Below are 23,574 nucleotides of genomic sequence, written 5' to 3'. Positions count from 1 at the left end.
TCTCTTTCTGTAGGATTGAAGCGGTTACGGGCACTGGGCAAGTTGGGGCTGTGATCCGGCTGCGCCAATTCCTGGAGGTAAAACCTCTTGTTCTTTGTATGATTAACTTCTTCAATCTCAAATCCAAGCGATTTTGGACATCATAAACATATTGCCATTCAGGATGTACCGATATAACACATGCGCTCTCTTACCAGGCATGGATTCTCTGAGCGAATTTGCCAAAATAGGACCACAACAACAACAGCTTGCATTTATGTAACACCTTATAACATAGCAAAATGTCTGAAGGTGCTTCACTGATGCAGTTTCCACACAAAATTTGAAAAGGAAGTGGGAGGCATTGAGATTTAGGGGTGAAAGTTTACAAAGCTGAATGCCTGGGCAATGTTATATTTTAGAAAGCCACTTGAAGGACAGTACTAGAGCCAGTTTTTACTCAGACTAATATTATTGACAGAGTGAAACTTTACAAGCCTACATCTCCTAACTCGACCGCAACACAGTTTCACTAAATGTCTCTTTATGTGTGCTCAAGTGAAACTTCAATTCAAGTGAAACTCCTGCATATAATTAATCACAATTGATCTATGATTAACAAGCAACTGAAGACACGGCTGCCAATGGTGGAGCGATTACTGTAGGTGTTGGAAGTGGGAACTTGCAACCCCTGTCCAGCTGTGAGCAACTTGACTCAGTCCCACACAATGCAGTTGATGAGGGACTGGCAATAAATACACCCTTAGAATTTTTATTTTTTGGAATGGGCTGGCAGATATCTATGGGTCAGACATAAGCCTTAATAATGAAGAAAGACTAGCATTTATATAGTACCTTTTATGACCATTGGATGTCTGAAAGTGCATCACAGCCAATGAAGTACTTTTGAAGTGTAATCACTGTTGTAATGTGGGAAATATGGCAGCCAATTTGAGCAAGCTCTTACAAACAACAGTGCGATAATGGTCAGGTAATCTGTTTTTGTGATGTTGACTGATGGGTAAAGATTGACTAGGACATTGGTGAAGACTCCCATTCTGCTCTTCAGGATAGTGCCGCAGGATCTTGCTTAAAAATTTCGTCTGAAAGACAGCACCTCTGACAGTGCAGTACTCCCTCAGTCCTGCACTGGAGTGTAAGCCTTGATGTTTGTACTCAAGTCCTGGAATAGGACTTGAACCCACAACTTTCTGATTCGGGCGAGAGTGCTACCCACTGAACTATGGCTGACAATACCCAATTAAAACGCACCTGCACTCATTTCATTGACCCTGTACAATCAAAGCAAGCCACCTTATCCCATACTCCATTTTCGTATTCAGCTGCTGGTGTTAAGACTGATCTTGTTTTTGAGTTTAGATCTTACTAGACCATTTTTTGCATTTTGCAAGGTCTTTAAGTTCTCATCTCTGGGACAATCCAGAAATCTTGTTCCTCTGTTTACTTTCATGACTCTCAGCTGCTGAGGGTGGCTCAATCAAATCCTTGCCTATAAGCTAGAACAGTCTTCTCAATGACAGTGATTCTCTTATATAGCTTCAGACCCACTATTCTACACTAATGATTACAAGATCTGTTTCTAGGAGAACAATGATACTGGGCTACTTTTAACAAGCTAATTTAATTGATGAGGGTGGGTTGATTTCATGTGTGGTTTGTGGAATGAAGGAAGGCCTCCTGCTCCAAACACTGCCCCTGCTAAATAATCTGTTCCCATTCCCATATTATTGTCTGTGATTTTTGTCCTCCACAAGCAATATTTCATTGGACTGAAATGCCATTTTGCCTAGTACCTATAGTATCTCCATGCATGGCTTGGTGTCAAATTTTTGCTAGCATTCCTAAAAAGCACCTGGGATGTTTTACTAAAACTTAAGGTGCTATATAAATGCAAAATGTTGTTGACTGATCCTTCCAATCCCTGATGTGCAAAAGAAATTTGTCATTGTAAATTCCTAGACTCTTTGGCCTAGTCCCAATGCCCCTTACGCTTATCAGGCTTGTTTTCCTCTTCAGCCTGGAACCTCCCAAGACTTGCAATATTTCTGGTCTTAATCTCTATGGGATCATAGAATTCTAAAGCACGGGAGGAGGACATTTGGCTTATTGTGCTTGTGCTGGCTCTTTGAAAGAGCTGTCCCAATTACTCCCAATCCCCTGTTCTTTTTCCCCATACACTTGCAAATATGATCTTTTGATAATGTTGACTGACTTTACAAATCACGGATTAGGCTTCTGCGGGAGGATTGTGTCCAATTCTTGGGAACACGCATAGAGCTGAGATTTTTTACGCAGTGTAAAGGAACTATCATTTTTTTTCTGATATTGTAGGATACTTTAAAGCAGGCTTATGTTTGTTTGTGTGTGTGTATGTTTCTGTGTGTGAATAATTTAAGTAAACTGCAGACTGTTAGACTGCAAGGTTTGAGTCATCAAAAGGGGTAAAACAAGCATTTGAAATGGAGTTGGGTAAGCTAGGATGAGGTCTCAGCAGATACAATGTGAGTGGAATTTGCATTTTTTTAGATACGTGGAGAAGTTGTTGGCTTTTCAAAGGGACAGTTTACAACTGGCAAGATAAATAAGGCAAAGTTATTATGTTTATTTTTCCCAAAAGTGCTGGCCATAATGACAGCATGAAAGATTTTTATACTCTGGGAAAAGTAACTTCCAAGGACAGGTTGGAACAATGGAATTTACAGATCAAAAAGGAAGAAATATATTTAAAGGATGGATAGCTGTATGGGGGTGACTATATGAGATCTTGAAAGGTACACTGTGTGCAACAGACTTGTGGAAAAACCTCGCCACCCGGCAGAGATTTGCTGTTCCAGTGACCGAGGTTGTGTTAAGAGCTTTTGGAGTCTCGTTATCAAGTGCGAGGGAGAAAGAAGCTGTGAAATCCCTCCCTTATAGAAACAGTGCGTGCTTGTGGTAATCGTGCTGGATGTTTTATAGATTAAAACTCTATTTTGGACTGTTGCCTGAAAGGAGTGTGTAGTTGGGAGTCCAATTAAGTATAAATCTTGAGAACTGTTATAAAACTAAATGTAACTGTAATCTTGCATGCTTATATCTTTTCATTTGTTAATAAATGTTTTAATTTAATCTTTAAAATCTCTAAAGGTGGTAGTGGACCCGTTACTTCTGACTGTGCAAACCTTCTCGTAATAAATGCAATTTGCAAAATCGTTGTGATAGTGTGGCCAAGTTTCCCTCTGGAATTTGGTCAGCCTGGCACATACCACCTGTCATATCATAACAGCATCGACTTGTTATAATCTGGAATGTGCTGTGTGAAAGGGCAGTGGAAGCCAATTCAATATAACTTTCAAACGGGAGCTTGATAAATACTTGAAAAAGAAATAAATTGGAGGTCCACAGGGAAAGACCAGACAGAGGGACTAACCAGGCAGCTCTTTCAAAGAGCTGACGTAGGTATGATGGACTGAATAGCCTCCTAGAGAGCTGAGGCCTTCTAATTGTACCTCAAGTGCTGCAAATTTATTTATTTAAATTTGTTTCAGCATTGTTATTTCCTTTACAGTATAGTGTTCACCTAGATTTTTTTGGTTGTATTTTTGTTTTTGGTATTTTCATTTGGTTGGAGCTTATTACGATTCTTGGCCAGACTCTGGAATGTGGGGGCAGGTCAGTTAAGGACCAGTAAACTTTTGCCTAAAGTGGTTGAGATTCAAGATGTCTGCTTTTAGAATAAAGCCACAAGATTCCACCGGTTTTGAACAAACAAAAACAAAATTTACTATACCAGTTCAGAAAGATAAAATAAGTTATTATATGTATCTTATACTCTAATATTCAATGTAAATATGAGGTACATGTGAATTAACAGACAAATTGTGGTTGAACACAGCACACTACAGAGTAAATGACAGATGCAACCAAGACAGAGTTCATAGATTTCTCAAGAAATCACCCAGACGTGTGTCCCACTATGAGACAGCCAATTTCACTGAAACTTTGCTTTGTCATGAGGATTTCCAATCTCCAAATGTCTCTCCCACTTAGACAGCTTTAACAATGGCCCACCTCACTGGATTTCAATCTCGCCTTCCAAGATTCCTTCTTCCTGGATCCCTCAGTGACTCAACACTAGCTCTCAAGCGCACCTTCAGACCTATGGCCGTGCCTAGCAGAAAACACCACTGCTCCCAAGGAATACCTTTGCTCCAGCAGCCCACTGGACAGAGTCAGTCTGCTAACTGCAGCTCTTTCTTTAAATGAGAAGCTTATTCTCTGCTTCCTTGTTTTGACTTACTTCACTGGGCCTATTCCTGTATCTGTGTCTGTGACACATCTTGGCTAGCAGACTACCTCAAACTGACTGCCCGAGGAAAGTTGTTCACTGATCCGGGGAACCTATCAAAATATTGCCAGAGGGTCCTACCCTTGTTACTAGGCAGGAACCACTATAACCAGAATTGGAACACCCTGTACCTTTTGAATGTTACAATCTCCACAATCAATGGGTTTCATGATAGAGGTATTATTTTGTAATTCAAAGGTTTTGAATATAAACAATTTCTTCACAATGTTACAGATGTTTCTGACAGATTCCTATGTCCCGAATTTCCGATCTTGGCTCCGCTGTCAGATAGAGGTCTTTACAATTATCAAAGGGTTTGAAAGGGTAGTTGTAGAGAATGTGCTTCCACTTGTGGGAGAATCTGTACCTAAAGATAAGATAGTCACTAATACATCCAGTAGGGAATTCAGGAGAAACTTTACCTCGAGAGTGGTGAGAATGTGGAACTCGCTACCACAGAACTAGTTGAAGCGTTGATGCATTTAAGGGGGAGCTAGATAAACATGAGGGAGAAAGGAAGAGAAGGGTATGCTAATAAGATTAGACGAAGAGGGATCTGAAGCTTGTGGAGTGTAAAGACTGCACATTTCAAAGCTTAATGATGCTCTTTTTGACTTTGCCTCATTAGCAGGTATTTCCCAGTTGCTTTTGTTAGAAAGAGGCAGTTGCTTTCCATTAGAATAAGGTTTGTGAGAAAATCATCCAAAGCATTTGCCCATCTTCCTGGAGACCAGTAATGTAGAAGTGTTGCTTTCCAGCCGTCCTGGCTAAAGAACAGTGAGACCTCAAGGTTGAGGTGGGGCGTAAATATAAACCAAATTGCAACCAAGAAAATTGGACCATTGAATAGATGTAACTGCTTGGCTTAGACATGCAAAAAGTGCCCTCCTTTAAATTTATTTTGATTTCTGCTATCTTTCTGTTTCAGAAGTGCTTGAAGGAAAAAGATATTCCTCTACCAAAGGGTTACCTACATTCTGCATTCTGGAGATAATGAGCAATCCAAAGGATATATTACATTAAAAAGCCAAGGAAATCACAGCTGCTTGAGTCAAAATCATTTTTTAAATTAATTTTTTAGTAACATTATAAATAACGTTTAACTTAAGTGGGAATGTTGGATTCATTGGACCTTATTACCTCTTCATTATTTGGCTATTCTATGATTTAAGCTTTGCACTCTGTCCTTGGTGCTGATGTTTTTGTGCAGTGTTAATCTAGTTATGTAATTCTCTAAACCATAGAAAATGACTGGTGGGGTATTTGGGATGCTATGTATCTGAATTGACCTGTCACATTTTGGTTGTTGACTATTTTTTGTTTAGATTTATTATAATGCTATATGGAACTGATCTTGTGACTATCATGATGTGAAGCAGTTGCCGTCCACTTTAATTATAAATTACATCCATTGTAATGAAAACATAGAACAGGTACAGAGTAGCTGTTTTGTACACAGTTTAACAGGTTGGAGGAAACCTTGTGTAGTGCTGTATGTTTAAACTTTGTGAAGAGATTATGACATTTTGTGTGTCTTCCTATTGCATATTAATAATCTCTTTAATGGACCAATGTGTGAACTGCAAAATAATTTGTTTATTTTTTTAAGCGAAGAATCTGTTTCACTTTCTTGTTGCTTTTTCTTTTGAAGGCAAGACTTGTTTTTAAAATATTGTTTACTCCATAGCCAAGCAATATGTACAGCAGGGAGGAGAATATGTTCCCATTTTCCACCAGTACCACTCTTCTTGTAAGGAGGCGAATCAGGAGTACAGAAAACATCCTTCTCCACTGAGGACGATCTGTGAACTTTGTTTGGCATTGTGGCTGAGATGGGGAACTTGGCAGATGGAGGGCTGCAGGGTTTATTCTCTCAGCCCCCGCTATCTTTTTAAGTGAGGGAAAGTGCAGATTTTTTGCTCAGTGCCACCTCAAACAGCAAAGCTGAAAATGGAAATTTGGTTGTGAAGTTTTGCTGTGCTACTTCCCTGACATAACATGTTGGAGCAGCATTCTGCATCTCACTGGGCCCTTTCAGAAAAATGTAACATGGAAGTTCCATGGAGGAAAGTTCATTTGGCCCAATATGCTGGTGTTTATGCTCCAGGCAGGCCTTTTCCCATTCTATTTCCCTCATTTGCCCCAATGAAAATATCCTTCTGTTCCTTCTTCCCTCATGCACACTGAATACACTTGGAATCACCTTAGAATACATTTAGAAGCCACTGCCAAAACTGAACCTTTCAATTACATAGCATTTATAGCAAAGAAATAGCCTATTTGGCCCCAACAGGTCCATGTGTGGATTTATGCATCTCACAAGCTTCCTTCCACCCTACGACGTCTAATCCTATCACCAAATCCTTCTATTCCTTTCTCGCTCATATTTATCTAGCTTCCCTTTTAAATGCATCTATACCATTCACCCCAACCACTCCCTGTGGTAGCGGGTTCCATGTTCTCACCAATCTCTGGGTAAAGAAATTTCTCCTCAATTATATTTGGATTGACCAGTGATGATCTTCTATTTATAGCCCTTAGTTCTGATTTCGTCCACAAGTGGAAATATTTTTTTCTACGTTTACCCTATTAAGTCTCTCCATAAGTTTAAAGACCTCCATTAGGTCACCTTTCAGCCTTCTCTCTTCTGGAGAAAATGTGATTGAATATATTTTCATCTAAAACAAAATTGAAAATTTTTAGATACCACATTTTATTTTTTTATTTTTTTTTAAATAGAGATGAATAGATTTACAGAAACTGAAGGTAGGTATGGGACATGAGTCTGATGAATTGCTGTACATGTAACTAGAAAATATTTATTTTTGTGACAAAATTCTCAAATAAACTAAATAGTTTATTAAATTCTATTTATAAACAATTGTTGAATAGACTGTCGGACCCTTGAATGCTGTGAATGGAAACCTTGACCAAGTTATAACAAGTGCTTCTTTTGAAGTGTTGCACTTGGTTACTGTGTGGTGGGGGAGAGCAGCCTGTTCAAAAAGACACAATTGCACTTGTTTCATGACTGGGCTATTCTTGCAAACAGTAGAAAATCAGGTGGAGTTATTGTTGATCTTGGGTAGCAACAGTGACTGAGATTTGCTAGTATAGGCCACTTCTCCACCAAGACTACTGGACTGGTGACCTAAAGTAGGGAGGGAACAAATTGGTTTAATAGCTGAATATCACAAATGTAATCCCAAAGACCTCAGGGGAGAAAGTGTTGAGAAATCCAACAGAAATTTATGAATGCTTGATTCTCAGGCATACATCGTCTCAGCTTACTGTTAAAAGAGCACCATTTGAAGTGCTTTTTGATATCACCTTTTTCTGTGAAGGAAGTTTGTTTCTGCTGAATTCATGTAAACTTCCTTAAGTTTGATGGGGTGTTCCTTTTTAAAGAACTGTTGGCTGTGCACATCTTTATCAGCTACTCCAATGCACCATGAATTTATCCTAAGGTAGTGGACTTTGCCTTTCAGTGTGTCAGCCCTCCCCCAGTAAGACAGACCAGGGAAGGTCATAGTAACTTCAATGTAAGTTCAATCCATGGATTGAGCAGCATGCTACAATTGACCTCAGCAATCCTGGGCTAGGGACAAAAGGTTTCCAGCTAATCATTACTTGGGCACTGCTGTAAAGTACATGTGTCAGTGTATGATGAATTACTCTGTTAACTGCTCATGGAAGTTTGTGACCTCCTTCATTTAATCATGTACAGAGTTCAGCATTTTATTTACTAAATTACATTAAACCACTTCTTTTAACGTATTGGTTCCAAGATGTTTAAAATATGTAACTTTAAGTGAATAAAACATTTGCAAAATAACCTGGTACTACATATATTGTATGTACTCTTTTCTTTTGTATCATGGAATTGACTGGCTATGGTCCTACTTAGGTGCTCCATTTGGAACAAACGGAGTTGTGATTGAAACATTAACATTTTATATCAAGCAAGTTGTTTATCAATAATTCACAAATTAACATTCCATTGCAGGATTCCTGGTGTATTTTGATTTTGATTCCCCTGATTGCGCAATTGGCAAGAGGCAATGTGTAGCCAAGCTTTAGAAGTTTGTTTCCAGGTTCAATTCCTCATCTTTTGCAAAGTTACCTGATCTGAGCCAGAGGGGCTGAGGCCTTATTCCCCTTCCTCCTTGCCACCCTCCTAAAATACCATGTGTTAAAACAAAAGGGTTAGGGTATTTGTAAATGAAGAAAACATTTTTAGATTATGAATAGATGTGCTAATCATTTCTGAAGAAATATAAGTACCTTTCACGACTTCTGGTTCCCAAAAGCACTTTACTGCCAAAGAAGTACTTTTGCAGCAACTAATTTGCATACTGCAAGCTCCCACAAACAGCAGTGAGATAACAACCAGATAATCTGTTTTAATGATGTTAATTGAGGGATAGAAATTGGCCAGGTCACTGGGGAAAACTCCCCTGCTTCTTCAAAGTAATGGCCATGGGATCTTTTATGAAGCATTTCACTTCGAGGAAAGATGGGGCCTCAATATCTCATCCAAAAGGCAGCACCTAAAAGTGCAGCACTCCATCAGTGCACATTGCTGTGTCAGCCTAGATTTTGTGTTCAAGTCTTTGGAACCCATGACCATTTGACTTGAATCAAGACTGCTACGGCTAACATCAGCATAGTACTTTGATTACACGTAAGAGAGCTAGACAAATTCCATCAGCAATGCCTCCACTGCATCTTCTGGATTCAATGGGAGGACTGTCGAACAAATGCTAATGCCCTTCTTGAAGCCAGCTCCACAAGCATTCGGGCAAAACCTCTGCAAAATCAACTTTGATGGACTTTGGATGCTGAAAATCCCGCCAGGTCTTGTTTTCTCAATTCTCAAATGGTCAGTGTTCCAGGGGAGGGCAAAGAAAAGGCTTTGGTGATGCACTAAAGCTCTCCTTAAAATGTGGAGCCTACTATTCCAAATGTTGATCTCGAATGCACTGCCTAAAAGGGACGTGCGAGCAAACTGTAACTTTAGAAAGTAAATTGCTAAATGCTTCATAAGGGAAGATTTGCAGGGCTGTGGGGAAAGAACAGGGGAATGGGATTAATAGCTCTTTCAAAGAGCAAGCCAAAATCCTTCTGTGTAATTCTCTTTAGATGTACTTCATAGCTATCATAGATTGTCCATTCATTGACGACCGCAATGATTTGGTGAACCTTTTCTGCTTTTTGCTCACCCTTTTCTTTTGGCTGATTTCTAATAGCTGTTTTCTGACAACAGCAAAACTAAGATCACTAACTGTTGAAGGTTGAACCACTCTTCTGTTCCGAAGCACTTTACATTTGTGCTTAAAACTGAAATTGTTCAGTGTTTGAGATTATTGATAATTTTCTAGATCCTGATTTTCAAGATATTTCATTTTTTTGAATAGGATAATTGTGGCATCATGTCTGAATGCGATATTATGTTAGCATCCTTGAAAGTGGATAAATCACCAGTGCCTGATGAAATGTACCCCAGGCTGCTAAAAGAAGCCAGGGAGGAAATAGCGGAAGGTCTGACCATAATTTTCCAATCCTCACTGGATACAGGTGTGGTGCCAGAGGATTGGAGGACTGCAAGGAATAGACTGAATAATTACAGGGCAGTCAACCTAATCTCGGTAGTGGGCAAATTATTGGAAACAAATGAGACAGGGAGGATGAACTGTCATTGAAAAAGGTATGGAGTAACCTAGGATGGTTGGCATGGATTTGTTAAGGGAAGGTCATGCCTGCCTAATTTGATTGAATTTTTTGATGAAGTAACAAGGTGGATTGATGATGGTAGTGCAATTGATGTGGTCTGCATGGATTTTAGCAAGACTTTTGACTATGTCCCATGTGGCAGACAGGTTAATAAAAGTAAAAGCCCATGGGATCCAGGAGAAAGTAGCAAACTGGATACAAAATTGGCTCAGTGGCAGGAAACAAAAGCTAATTGTTGACGGGTGTTTTTGCGACTGGAAGGCTGTTTCCTAGTACTGAGCCCTGCGGTTTCCAGTTCCACAGGGCTCGGTACTAGGTCCCCTGCTTTTTGAGAGAGAGATTATTTGGATGTAAATGTAAGGGGCACAATGAAGAAGTTTGCAAATGACACAAAAATTTGCCACATTTTTTGATAGTGTGGAGTATAGCTGTAGACTGCAGGAAGATATCATTAGACTGGTCATGGGCAGAGAAGTGGCAAATGGAATTCAACCTGGAGGAGTGTGAGGTGATGCATTTGAAGAGGTCAAACAAGGCAAAGGAATACAATTAATGGCTGAATACTGAGAGGTGTAGAGGAAGTGAGGAACCTCTGAGTGAAGGAGGTCCCTGAAGGTAGCAGGACAGGTCAATAAGGTGGTTGGCTGAGGTATAAAATATAAGAGCAGGGACGTTATCCTGGAATTGTATAAATCATTTGTTAGGTCACAATTTGAGTACTGTGTGCCATTCTGGTCACCTCATTACAGAAAGGATGTAATTGCACTAGAGAGGGTAACAGAGGAGATTTATGAGGATGTTGCCAGGACTGGAAAATTGTAGCTATGCGGAAAGATTAGTTAGGCTGGGGTTGTCTTTCTTGGAACAGAAGAAGCTGAGGGGAAATTTGATTGAGATGTACAAAATTGTGAGGGGCCTGTACAGATTCAATGGGAAGGGCCTATTTACCTTAGCAGAGAGGTCAGTGACTAGGGGACAGAGATTTAAAGTGATTTGTAGAAAGATTAGATGGGAGATGAGGAAAGTTTTTTCACCTATAGGGTGGTAAGGGTCTGGAACTCACTGCCTGAAAGAGTAGTAGAGGCAGAAAAACCTCATCTCATTTAACAGATGTCTGAATATGCTCCTCAAGTTCCGTAACTTGCAGGGCTATGGACCAAATGCTGGAAAGTGGAATAAAGCTGAAAGGCTCTTTTTTTTTTTTGCTGGTGCAGATACAATGAGCCAAGTGTCATCCTCCCGTGTCATAAACTTACTATGATTCTATGTACAATTCTGCTGGCTCGTTTAACTTTGCAATATAGGTGATATTTTACTCAGTGCTGAGGGTGTAGAGCTTGTTACCGCATGAAGCAAATAGCATTGATGCATTTCAGGGGAAGACAGATAATTACACGAGGGAACAAGGAATTGAAGAATATGCTGATAGGCTTAGAGGAAGAGGGGTAGGAGATGGAGGTTCATCTGGAGCAGAAACAAGCCTAGACCTCAGCAGCCATGTCTTCAGCTGCCTAGGCTTTAATCTCTGGAATGTTCACCCTAAACCCTTCTGTCTCTATCCTCCTTTTAAGATGCTCGTAAAAACCTACTACTTTTACCAAACTTTTTATGTCATGCGTTCTAGTATCACCTTGTATTATTGTTTTGCCAAATAGCCTGTTCCTGTGCTTTAAAATTCCACATACTGCTACGTTGCTGGGTTTTTAGTTGCTTGTCCTGACAGCAACAGACATGGGCCTGGACAGAACAAGCCAGCAGGTTCATGTATGAGTCTGCTGAAACAAATGCAGGTAGTGACTCAGCATCCTGAACTGTTGTGCTGTGAAATGATGCAAGTGCGAATTTGCTGTCCCTTCTCAGCAATCTAATCTCGAGGAGGGGACAGTGCATCTAAATTCTATCTTGTCAGAGAGCTGAGAGCAAGTTACTACTGCAGGGCATTTGGAAGTAAAGAGAGAAGGAAAAGATTACAGCATGTTTTCATTTTTTTTAAAAATTCAGCATTGCTACAGTTTGAAAACTCTGAGCACACCCCAAGTTAGACTATGCTAATTTGAAGATGCAGCATTTGGTTTGTACATGGTGGTTTAATATCCTAAACTATCCATATGAAAGGCAAAATTGTTTGAGAAATTCTTTATGCGGACTAACAGCCCTGAGGAGTATAGAAAGGAAGTGGGCGAGGATAGGAATAACTGACGCTTGTTCTTGATAGCACAGTCAAGTAGTTGACTGGGAAACAGAGAAGCCAGCTGGGAAACAGGGAAACTGACTTGTGCGGGCCAGGGGTGGGAATAAAAAAGCACAAATTAAATCCCAAATTCATTTTGTTTGTCTCTTGGAAATATACAGGTCTCTACCAAATACTGCACAAAGAGAATTTGATCCGCTCTATCCCAACAACAGTACCAAAAAAAGTGCTGAGTAAATCCTTGAACTACTGCCAAATGAGTGATTAAAATGTAAACTGCATTTCCCAAAGAGGGTTGCTTAGTGGAGCAGAGATACTGTAGTCTGCGCAGCTATTTGGTGCAGTGTGCACAATCCATGGAGGAGGATGATTATGTTTAGAAGTAAATTCTTCAAACACTCTATTGTCAGCTCCATTCAAATGGGAAATGCACTTGATTGGTCATTTATCTCTACACTACATATTCAGAAATGCCTCACTTGTTTGCACTTGTTCTGCTTTTAAACTGTTAAAGACAGCCTGGAGTAACAGTTTAAGTTAACAAGTAACTGAAAGTAATTTTGATGTAGAGATTTAGTGAAGTCCTTTGTCATCCCGCCTATCCCAGGTACCTTGTCGGAATGACCATTCTCCCCATGTCCATCTGAACAATAAGTGCTTACAGATATTTTAAGTATCAGGTTAGCAAAGTATGGCATTGAGTGGGCTTGATCTTGTCTTCCCTGGGACATTTAACTATGTTAAAGGTGCTATATAAATGTAAGTTCATCCACACATGAACGTTGTTCATTCAAACAATAGAAACTGAACTGGATCAGCAATGTAAATACTGTGGCTACAAGAGCAGGTCAGGGTGGTTATTACAAAATTGAAGGGCCTAGATAGGGTAGACTTGTTTCCCCTTAGCTGAGGGGTCAATTACCAGGGAACATGATTGGTAGAAGGATAAGAGGGGATATGAGGAAAAACTTTTTCACCCAGAGGGCAGTGGGTATTTGGAATTCATTACCTGAGTTGGTGGTTGAGGCTGAAATGCTCAGCTCAGTTAAAAGGTACCTGGATCTGCAACTGAAGTTCTGTAACCTGCAAGGCTACGGACCAGATGCTGGAAAGTGGGATTAAAATGAGCGGCTAGTTTCTTTTTTCTCTTTTGACTGGCACAGATATAATGGGCTGAATGGCCTCCTTCTTTAGGGTTCTATGGAGAGTAACTCACCACCTAACTCCCCAAAGCCTGTCTACATCTACAAGGTGCAAGCCATGATTATGATGGAATACTCCTTACTTGCCTGGATGAGTGAAGCTCCAACAGCTCTTAAGAAGTTCAACACTATCCAGGACAAAGCAGCCTGCTTGCTTGATACCCCATCCATCAACCTTCAACATTCACTCCCTCCATCACTGTTGCACAGTGGCAACAGTGCATAGTATATACACAGGATGCACTGTAGCAGCTCACCAAGGCTCCTTTCACAGCACCTTCTAGATCCACAACCTAGGTTAGAACAAAGACAGTAGAGATGCATAAGAACAATAAGCCCCAAGACCCATAACATCCTCATTTGGAACTATATTGCCGTTCCTTCACTTTCGTTGGGTCAAAATCCTGCGATTTCCTAACAGCACTGTGGATGTACCTACACCATATGGATTGCAGCAGTTCAAAAAGGTGGCTCATCAACACCTTCTTAAGGGCAGTTAGGAAAGGGCAATAAATACTGGCTTAGCCAGCAATATCCAATCCCATAAACAAATAAAAAAAGACAATCCAGGGTAGGTGCTGAATTGCAAACAGGAGTGGAAATCTTTCTCCCTCTTTCAATTCATAACTCATGGGTACTGCAGTCAATGTAATTTGCTGACTGTCACCCCTGTCAAGTTCAGCTATTTTCAGCAATCAAAAGTGGGACCTCCCTGATCTGCATAGGTTAATTGCACAATGGGTACTGCATTTGCCATTAACAGTTCAGGGAGCTACACTTTTCCTTTTAAATGTAAGTGAGGGAGAAAGGAATAGAAAGTAACACTGATAGGATTAGATGCAGCAGGTGGGACAAGGCTTGTTTGGAGCATAAACACAGGTATAGATTAGTTAGACTGAATGACATGTTTGTGCCAAAGACTTGATGTAGTTTGATGCCACAATATTTTCAGCTGTATTTCTTTGTAACTGTTTTGTTTTTGACCCAAATTATACTGTTGACAGTCACATTATGGTTATTTTCACTCAATATTTCACTTCCACCAAATGTAGACAGTTTACTACTATTTAACAATTTGTGTCAGCTATTGCTCAGCGGTTTGAGTTCTGAGGTTATGGGTTCAAGGCCCACTCAAGGATTTTGGGCACATAATCTAGACTAATGCTCGTGTGCAGGAGTATTGCATTTTGCTCTTTTGGATGAGATATTAAACAGTGCCTAACTTCCTGTTCAGGTTTATGCAAAAACTTTTTGGTTGAAGAACATGGGATTCTCCTGGTATTAGCCAATATTTATTTATTCCTCAGTATTTATTCCTCAACTCAAATCAAATCAAATTAAAAAAAATACTGTCTTTTGGATGCAATCTTAAACTGAGATTCTGTCTGCCCTCTCAGGTGGATAGGAAAGATATCATGGCACTATTTGAAACAAGAACAGGGGAGGTATCCTTGGTGTCCTGGCCAATATTTGTTCAGTTTGGGGACTGATTAGTTGTGTTTGCCTTACGGTAGGAAAAAAATGTTACGTCATCATCATCAGCCAAGTTAAGAGTTGAAAGACCAGCAGCAAATCGAAATTTCCCTCAAATTATTGGAGATTCCCTTGTTCGTAATAAGTACTATCATGAAAAAGATTTACCTGTGCACAACCAAATGTGGAAAGTGTTGTCACATTGTGTGACATTTATTACAACAAACAGAATTTTAGGGGTATCTCAATAGACCTAACTCGGTGTGGTGAGACCAGTTTTGGCATACTTGTGCATTCTTTTGACCTTTTAGAAACTAAATGAGGTAAAGAGCAGAGAAATCCAGAAATATTGGTGAACAAATAAGTATCATAGAATTAATGGATTATAACTGCCCAGAGGAAGGCCACTCGGCCTGTCGCTTGTGCACCACCTCTCTGCAAGAGCAAACTTTGAGCTGGTACCATTAAAAGCACCATCACAAGTCAGTTGCAATGACTGAAATAGATTATCTGGTCATTATCACGTTGCTGTTTCTGGCACCCAACTGTGCCCAAATTGGCTGCTACATTTCTTATAATAGTGACTGTACTTCAAAAATACTTAATTGGCTATAAAACACTTTGGGGTGTACTGAGGTAATGGACATAAGAAAGAGAAGCAGGAGTAGACCATATGGCTCCTCAAGCCTGTTCCGCCATTCAATACGATCATGCCTTATCTTATACCTCACCTCCACTTTCCAGGCTGGTCCCTGTTTACCTTGGTTCCATGAGGGACCAAAAATCCATCTGTCCTAACCTTGAGTATACTCAGCAATGGAGCATCCGCAAGCCTCTGGGCTGGACAATTCCAAAGATTCACAACTCTCTGAGTGAAGAAATTTCTCCTAATCTCAGTCCTAAATAATCTATCCTTTATCCTGACATTGTGTTTTATATTCTCCAGCCAGGGGAAACAACCTCTGTCTTGATGCTGTCAAGCCCTTTCAGATTCTTGTATGCTTCACTGAAATTCCTTCATTCTTTTGAACTCTAGAAGACCCAATTTACTCAACCTCTCTTCACAGGACAACCTCTCATCACCTTTCTCATATTGTTACTGGGTCAATATCCTGGACTTTCCCACCAAATACCATGTAGGAGTACCATGCCCTCAGGCCAGCAATATTTTGAGGAGGCGTTCCACCACCACTTTCTGAGGGCAATAAATATGACCTTGTCCATGTCCTCCACATCCCTTTTGGGAACACAGGACTTTTGAGCAGGAGTAGGCCATTCAGCCCTTCAAGCCTGCTCAGCCATTCAATAAGATGATGGCTGATCTGGTTATGGTCTCAGTTCCACTTGAACACGTAAAAACAAAACTGTCAAAATGCATCACAGGTAATGAATTACTTTGAAGAGCAAGTATTGCAATTATTATAAGCATAAAGAAGTTATGAGAAAGGCCAGGCTGTGAATGGGGCTGCCGAAAAGGCTTCGCATCCTGGGCGCTGGAAGGAATTTTCTGAAATCGCTCCCAGGCCCGAGAGCCCGAAGCCATTCGATCACCAGCGACGGAAATGGCCGATGTCTGCCGCGCCCGAACGACGGAAATGGCCGAGGTCGGTGTCGCTCCCGGGCGACGGAAACTGCCGAAATTGCTCGGGTCCCTTCGTTCCCTTGCTGCAGAACGGTGACATCACCGCCGCGGTCGGTAAAAAAGGCCGGAACGAGCCTGGAGCGGGAGAGTCTGCAGCGATCAGCGAGCCGCCAACAGCTTTTGGTGCGTTATGTAGTTATCCGGAAATATATTTAATATCTCGACGAGTTAAAAATCAGCAAATAATTCATTGCAAGGCCGCATATTTCATTCAAACGGACATTTATTTTCAACTCAGTTTTAATGTTTGTTTTTTTTTTGTTTAGAATAAAATAACGAAGGAACTGTGAGGTAAAATGTTTAAACATATGTATGTAAATAATTGTTATTTTTTGATGGGCATGATAAAAGGGCTTTAGTTGAGGTCGATTTTGTTTTCGGGCGTTGACGCCCGTCTGCGGAGAGCGGAGGAATTTTAATGTATGCATTTGCACTGTAATTATACAGTATATCTAATTCTTTTGAAAGTTTTATTTTGAAAAAGCTATCAAAAGGTAAAATTTGCTTTTTTTTCCCGTACTGCACATTTTTTTTATTTTGGAATGTGTAGTCACAGACACTGGTGTAACATTTTTTTAAGGAAAACAATTCTGTCAGATATGGCTTTTCTCTGGTTTATTTTTGGTGTTTTTAACCACAATGAACCTTAAAATGGCTGCAGGGGGAGGGTTTCCTGCGGCTGTGACCGCAACAAGGTCAGAGAAAATCATGAACTGGAGAGGAAAAAAAATACATATTATTAATTTTGAGAGGAATCAGTCCAGAGGTTGACTTGGGCAAGAGCATTATTGGCCTCTGTAATAAAGCATCGGATTTCACACCAGACAAGGGGAAAACTTCTTCATTTTAAAATAATCCTCTCAAAAATAGGTTGATAAATTGGGGCAGGTTGAGTGAATGGGAATTGCAGAACTGGTCAGTAACAAATAGACTCAGAGAATTGCCTGGGGAGCAGGGGAAGAAAAAGCTGTACAGAATTAGCCAGCTGAGGGGTATTGAGAATATTGGCATTTTGTAACTATGTAAGCTCATTTTCCAAAACAAGTGAGAAAATTGATGCGTTATTTTTTGGGTGGGGGGGGTGGTGTGGGTGTTGTGGGTTAGTTTATTGAGAGAATGTCATATTGCAGAAAACCAGGACACAAAATATGGTTCGATTATGTTTCTATAGTAATTTGGTTTTAGGACAAACTGAAGATTGATTCATTACTATTCCAAAACAGATATTTGGAAAACATAATAGTTAATTTCTTTCCATGTGATTGGATTTCTTTACAAACCTCTCCCAGAAACCTGTCCTGTTAACAAATCCAAATATTGAGTCTAATATAAAAGAAGGAAAACAGCTTTACTGTCATAGACCCCTCTCAAAAATTGAGAGCAAAAGTCTGGGTGGGGCTGTGGATAACAACTTACTTAAAAATAACGTTCATGAGTTGTGCTAAATAAGTGATTTTTAAAAAATTCTGTTTTTGATATACAGTTTTTTGTTTAAGTTAACTTCAGCTGAATTTTTTGAGTCTGATGAATGTAAACATTTAGTGTTCTCCTGGTCATGCATGGTTTCAAGTGAGGTGAATTCATTTCTATTCTGTTAAGGTTTCCCTTAGAGTAACTAATGCAATTCAAAATCTGCTTCAAACAGTTATGTTGATATTTACTTTGTTCTCCTGGATTTTTGATTATTTAAGTAAATTGTCATTAGTTTTTACATCCAACCATATTTGTAGAACTGTTTAATTAGTTGGACATTCCACAGTGTGATCAGGCCTGAATATTATGAACCTAGTTGTTGTAATGCAATCATAGGAGACAATGAACTGCTGATGTGCAACCTAATGTGGAATATTGGCTCATTCTAAAAGGACCATAAATGGATGGACCAATCTGATTGGATTTGGGAGAGTGTAGAAAATGAGAATGTAAAGAAGAGTTCAGACTGTTTTGTTCAGTTCAGAAATCAACCAGGAAACCTTCAGAAGAATTTTTTTGCTTTAATTAATGAACATTGAGCAATTGGGGGAAAAAATACGTTTTTTTAAAAAAGTAATTGCTTTCTGGAGTTGTCGATGTTGCTTATCTGTAATCTATAAAAAAAAATGTTATCTCAAATATGTAGGGAGAGAAATATTTTATAGCCAGGATGATGGTTATAGATTGTATAATGGTGAAAAGTCCAAATGGTAGTATGCTAAGAATGTTACTAGGTGATTATAAAATTACACTTTTAAGCTATGCATCATGGTACACGTCTCAACATAAAAGCTAATCTAAAAATCAGTTATTGCACAGATTATTAAATATGTACTGGTAGTTTTCTGTTTCAGAATGAATGTCTTCTGTAACAGAATTTGGTACCTTTTAAATCTTAACTCCTATTTTAAATAATATATCAATAGGACATGGGTCATAATCGACCTGAAACATTAACTCTGTTTTTCTTCACAGATGCTGCTTAACTTGCTGAGTATTGCGAGAATTTTCTGTTTTTATTGCAGATTTCCAGTACCTGCAATAATTTGCTTTTTATGTCGTGATGTGGCACAAACTTTGTCCAAAACTATCTTATTTTTGGAGGGGTTCTAGTTGTCTGAGTCCTTTTTAAGTAAGAATATCCTTTGTAGCTCTAAGAAAATGGCAGAGGATTAATTAATTGGAAGCTAGAATGAAATTTTGCAGTGAATGTGTTTGGTGTACTGCGTCACTAAAAAATTGAGCAATGCACAAACGAGGTCAGGGTGGGGTTAGTTTTTATTATAGCTCTGTGGTAGGAAATAATTTGAATACCTTTTTTTCAGTTTATAAAAGCATATGTGGTTTTTAATATCAAATCAACTGAAAAATTTTTAATGAAGTCCTTTTACTGTAAATGCAGGTTGTACTGGACAGATTTCATGAGAACTGAGAACTTGAGCAAATCTGAATTCCTAATAATGAGATATGCCTATTTAAGCACTGTTTTAATATTATAAAATTAAAGGAACCTGTTGTATTTTAATGATGCAGTTCAGAGAAAAGTTTGGCAATGCAAAATTCAGGTAACTTTATTGGTGCAGAATCTGATTTTTTAATAGGATTTGCTTTGTATGAATTGCTTTGCCGTTACTTAGTATTCATTATATTTGTCAGACAGCACTGTCCAACATGTCGTCATTCCGCAAAACCAAACTGCAGGTATTGTGTTTGTGTGAAGCGTTTGCAGTGTAGTTGCCTGCATTTACTTATTGATATATATTGTAACAGGAATGTGACTCGGAGTGCAATATATTGGATGGTGCATGGTCGCATGCTTTATAATCACCACTTTCTGGAGATGTGATTAACATAGCTGAACCCAGTGATTTGGAAGCACGCTATGGTCTCTCTTGCTCTTTGAACTTTCCCTCTGACTGCCTTTCCTTAACTAGTTAGCATTTATACCATATAAATTCTCTAATGGAATTCAGCTACCCTTGAGCATTTGCAGCTGACTAGTATATTTTTTAAAAGGTCAGTTTCCATGCAACAGCAGTATCAGATTTCTTGCTTGTGACAAAGTTCAACTTTTCAAAAAGGCCTTAATGAAGCTCAAAAAGCTTATCCATCAATGAGTTTTGATTTGTCTCAAGTCTTTTGGATAATATTATCAAAGTTCCATTTGAGAATGAATTAAATAACCTTTTATATGAAAGCAAAGCACATTCAATGCATTCTACAAGTGCATTTTAAGGTTAATTGCAACTACAGTTATTCTTTAGTGATAGTTTTAGCTTTTAGGACAAAAGGCAGTCAGTTGGTCGGTTACTATGAATGAAATAAAGAGGGATCTGCATTTAATCCTTGGTTTATGCTGAGATTGACAAACTCAGGTAGGAAGGATGATTTGGGAGAGGGGGAAAAATGGAGAATTTATTATCCCAGAAACATTCTTCTGTTACTGCTATCTAGAATTAATTGACGCATATAGGACTAGTGGTAGCTGACATGGACTGAAGCATTCACCAACTAAATGTTAACTCCTGCCATGTTAAATAATAAATAGGGTCACCATCTGGTTAAAGTGTGTAAGCATAATCTTTTATACTGAAATGTTTACAAAAGAAAACTTGGACAAAATGCTCTCTACGCATCTGAGAACAATTTAGTGAAATGTCAGTGTTGTAATATGTCAGTCCACTGGGGCAATCCCACACCCATTTGGCTTGTTGAAAAGTTGATTAGTTTTAATATGTTAGACCAATTTTCATTCTCAGTCTTCACATTGAAATTTTTTTTAACTTCACATCTTTTAGTAGATTTTCAAAAAATAAGTTTCCATTAAGGCATGGTCTCCCCCAGACTTCTTCCTAAAGTTCCAATATTCAAGCCATACAATAAGCATGATTTATGATCAGGTTGGACTGTCTTTTCTGATTTTTGTCTTTCTTTTTCTTCTCCCCTCTGTACAGCTTACCCCTGCTTGATATGGTTTGAAAAAAATTTGGGTGTATTGGGTGGGAGATTGCAGGAGTATCTTCCCAACACTCCATTCTATTTCCAGTTGCTCTCCTTCCTTCCCACCCAGTTGAATTTTCCCCCCAAATATATTTTTAAGTAAGATCCTGTAGCATGTGTTTTTTTTAAATAATTTTAAATAATGAAATTTCATGGAAATAATGTTCTGACCCAATATGTTTGTATTTGAAAATGGCAGAAATTTGCCAGTGACAAGATTGTTAATGGTTTGAGAGAATGGCGCTCATCTTAAGGGTGAACAGTGATACTTGCTTTGCAGTGATATTGAGTTATAAGTTGCTGTAATGGCAAGTGGATTTTAAAGTTGACTACTTTAGGATATTTTTTGTTTTTAACACAAGTTCATTTCCTTGAGAAATTCAAATAAATTGAACCTGGCTTATATTACAATCACTGTGCCATGGTGTAACTCTTCTATGCAATTCCAGTGCCATGTTGAATCTTGCTGTGTCACACCTGTCCTTTGAATGATGATAAATGGTTTTATCTTTTTCCTCATTATTTTGCCAATCTTATAACAGTAATAAAGTCTCCTTTAGCAGGATTGAAAAGATTTAAGATTGGAGCAAGAAATTAAAGGGAGCATATGGGGTAGAATGGGAGAAATTAATGAGTTGGGGTTTAGGGCTAAAATATTTGAGCTAGGCCATCCAGGAGTGAAGTTAGGGAACATTTCTACATGATAAAAGGTGATACAGCAGTTTGGAACTTTCTTCGCAGACATAATTGATGCTAGATCAATCATTAATTTGAATCTGAGATTTATAGATTTTTGTTAATTAAAGTGGTATGGACCAAGTGCTTGATCTGCAACCTATCTCAACAGAACAAGGCGGGGGCTAAATGGTGCACTCTTATTCCTATGTTCCTGCATTAATTACAGTATTGTACTAATGACCTATGTGCTGGTTATCTGATTCATCCCATAATAAATGCAAGTAAGCTTCTGATTAATGAGTTTGAAAGCAGTAATTGTATTTTATGGAAATGGTTGATATATCCTTATAAGCTGGAGTACTTTTGCAGTGCAATAATGCTGGGTGGAACCTTCTGGCAGGCAGCTGGTTTGTGTTATCAGGCTGGACCAGAGTGCGATGGGAGTGGCTGATCACCACATACTGCATAGTGTAATTTGCTGTTAGTGTGTGGTATGCTGCAGTTGTGAATCAATTGGTTGGAATGCAGCACTTACTTGTGATGTGCAGAAGCAGGTGGCCTATTTTGACATTGAAAGCAGGGGCGATATTTTGGAGACTAGTTTTTGTAACTTTCTTAGCTTTAAGGACTATAGATTCCTAGTAAAGCCCATACAATAGCTTTTCATATTTATGGATAGTGTAAAATGCTTCTTTCTAAAATTAATTTTTTTTATTCATTCATGGGATGTGGGCTTTGCTGGCTGGGCCAGCATTTATTGCCCATCCCTAATTGCCCTTGAGAAGGTGGTGGTGAGCTGCTTCCTTGAACCGCTGCAGTCCACGTGGTGTAGGTACACCCATAGTGCTATTTGGAAGGGAGTTCCAGGATTTTGACCCAGTGACAGTAAAGGAATGGTGATATAGTTCCAAGTCAGGATGGTGAGTGACTTGGAGGGGAACTTCCAGTTGGTGGTGTTCCACATTCTCACAAATGTGGGAAAGAGACCATTACAGGGCTTTCCATTTCTTTGAAGTCCATCTCAAATTTTCAGTGTTTCTATACGCTGCTTTGGGAAGTGGATGAAAAGAAAGATGATTTATGCTGTAGTACTGACAGTGAGCATGATTTGTCACTTCACCCATCTCTTTGCTGGGTTTCAAATGTACTTTATAAGTGTCTTGCCATGGTCAAACTCGAGGTTAATTTTGGAAATGGAATGTTTGGAACCATTTATGAGTAAAGATTTAATTTGTTGCCCCTTTAACTGAAATACCTAATCAGATTTTGGCTAAAGCTGAATGCTCTTATGGTATGTTTTAAGCTCATAGGTTTCTTTTTGTTCCTACTGCCCAGCTAACAATGCATTAAAAATACTGCTTGCATCAACTGATACCAGAAATGCTGACTGTGAACACTGTAGTGCAACTGTTAAAATAAAAAAAAACTTGTCCTGTAAAGGTGTTGCAGATATTCAAAATAATGGATTCTAAAATAAAGATAGAAACTAAATTAAAATAATAATAAATGCGATAACTTTTAAAATAACATAGTTTATAATGTGATGGTTTTGGAACAACTGGCAGCCTCACCCTGATAAATGAACCTGAGATGGTGGAATTTATTGTTGGGTGTACTTATTCTGGAGAGGCAGCCAATCTGCAATTTTTCATTTGCCTACATGTTATGCGGGCCATATTTTTGTTTGGAAAGGGAAACTGCCACAGGTTCATTTGGCTGTAATGATTGGCAAATTTTATTATGGCAAATGTAATGACTAGCTGTGGGGGATTGTGAATCCAGTCTGCGTGGCTTTTTTTTTAAGAGGATTATTTTAAAATTATAAAATTGTATTGTCTTTAGTCAAATAAGAATA

The 23,574-nt window shown here is 39.0% G+C and overlaps 2 protein-coding genes across 3 annotated transcripts in view; both read left to right on the top strand.

Annotated features, from left to right (window-relative positions):
- gle1 (GLE1 RNA export mediator) overlaps nt 1-8,162 on the top strand; it is a 48,012-nt gene extending 39,850 nt beyond the window's left edge. The window contains exons 15-16 of the mRNA XM_041193937.1: nt 14-77; nt 5,256-8,162. Coding sequence (XP_041049871.1) covers nt 14-77; nt 5,256-5,321 — 130 coding nt within the window. The 3' untranslated portion in view covers nt 5,322-8,162. The remainder of the gene's footprint in view (nt 1-13; nt 78-5,255) is intronic.
- An 8,445-nt stretch (nt 8,163-16,607) lies between these two features.
- Nucleotides 16,608-23,574, top strand: part of sptan1 (spectrin alpha, non-erythrocytic 1) — a 114,945-nt gene continuing 107,978 nt past the window's right edge. Inside the window, exons 1-2 of one of the 2 annotated variants that reach the window (XM_041193015.1) lie at nt 16,654-16,691; nt 16,835-16,859. The gene's annotated coding sequence lies outside the window, so the exon portion shown is untranslated. Of the gene's footprint in view, nt 16,692-16,834; nt 16,860-23,574 lie in introns of both variants that reach the window. The other variant, XM_041193014.1, reaches the window with a different exon arrangement.

This window comes from Carcharodon carcharias, chromosome 8 (genome assembly GCF_017639515.1).
Source record: "Carcharodon carcharias isolate sCarCar2 chromosome 8, sCarCar2.pri, whole genome shotgun sequence".
Taxonomy (NCBI): Eukaryota; Metazoa; Chordata; class Chondrichthyes; order Lamniformes; family Lamnidae; genus Carcharodon; species Carcharodon carcharias.
This window is presented reverse-complemented; position numbering and strand designations above follow the sequence as displayed.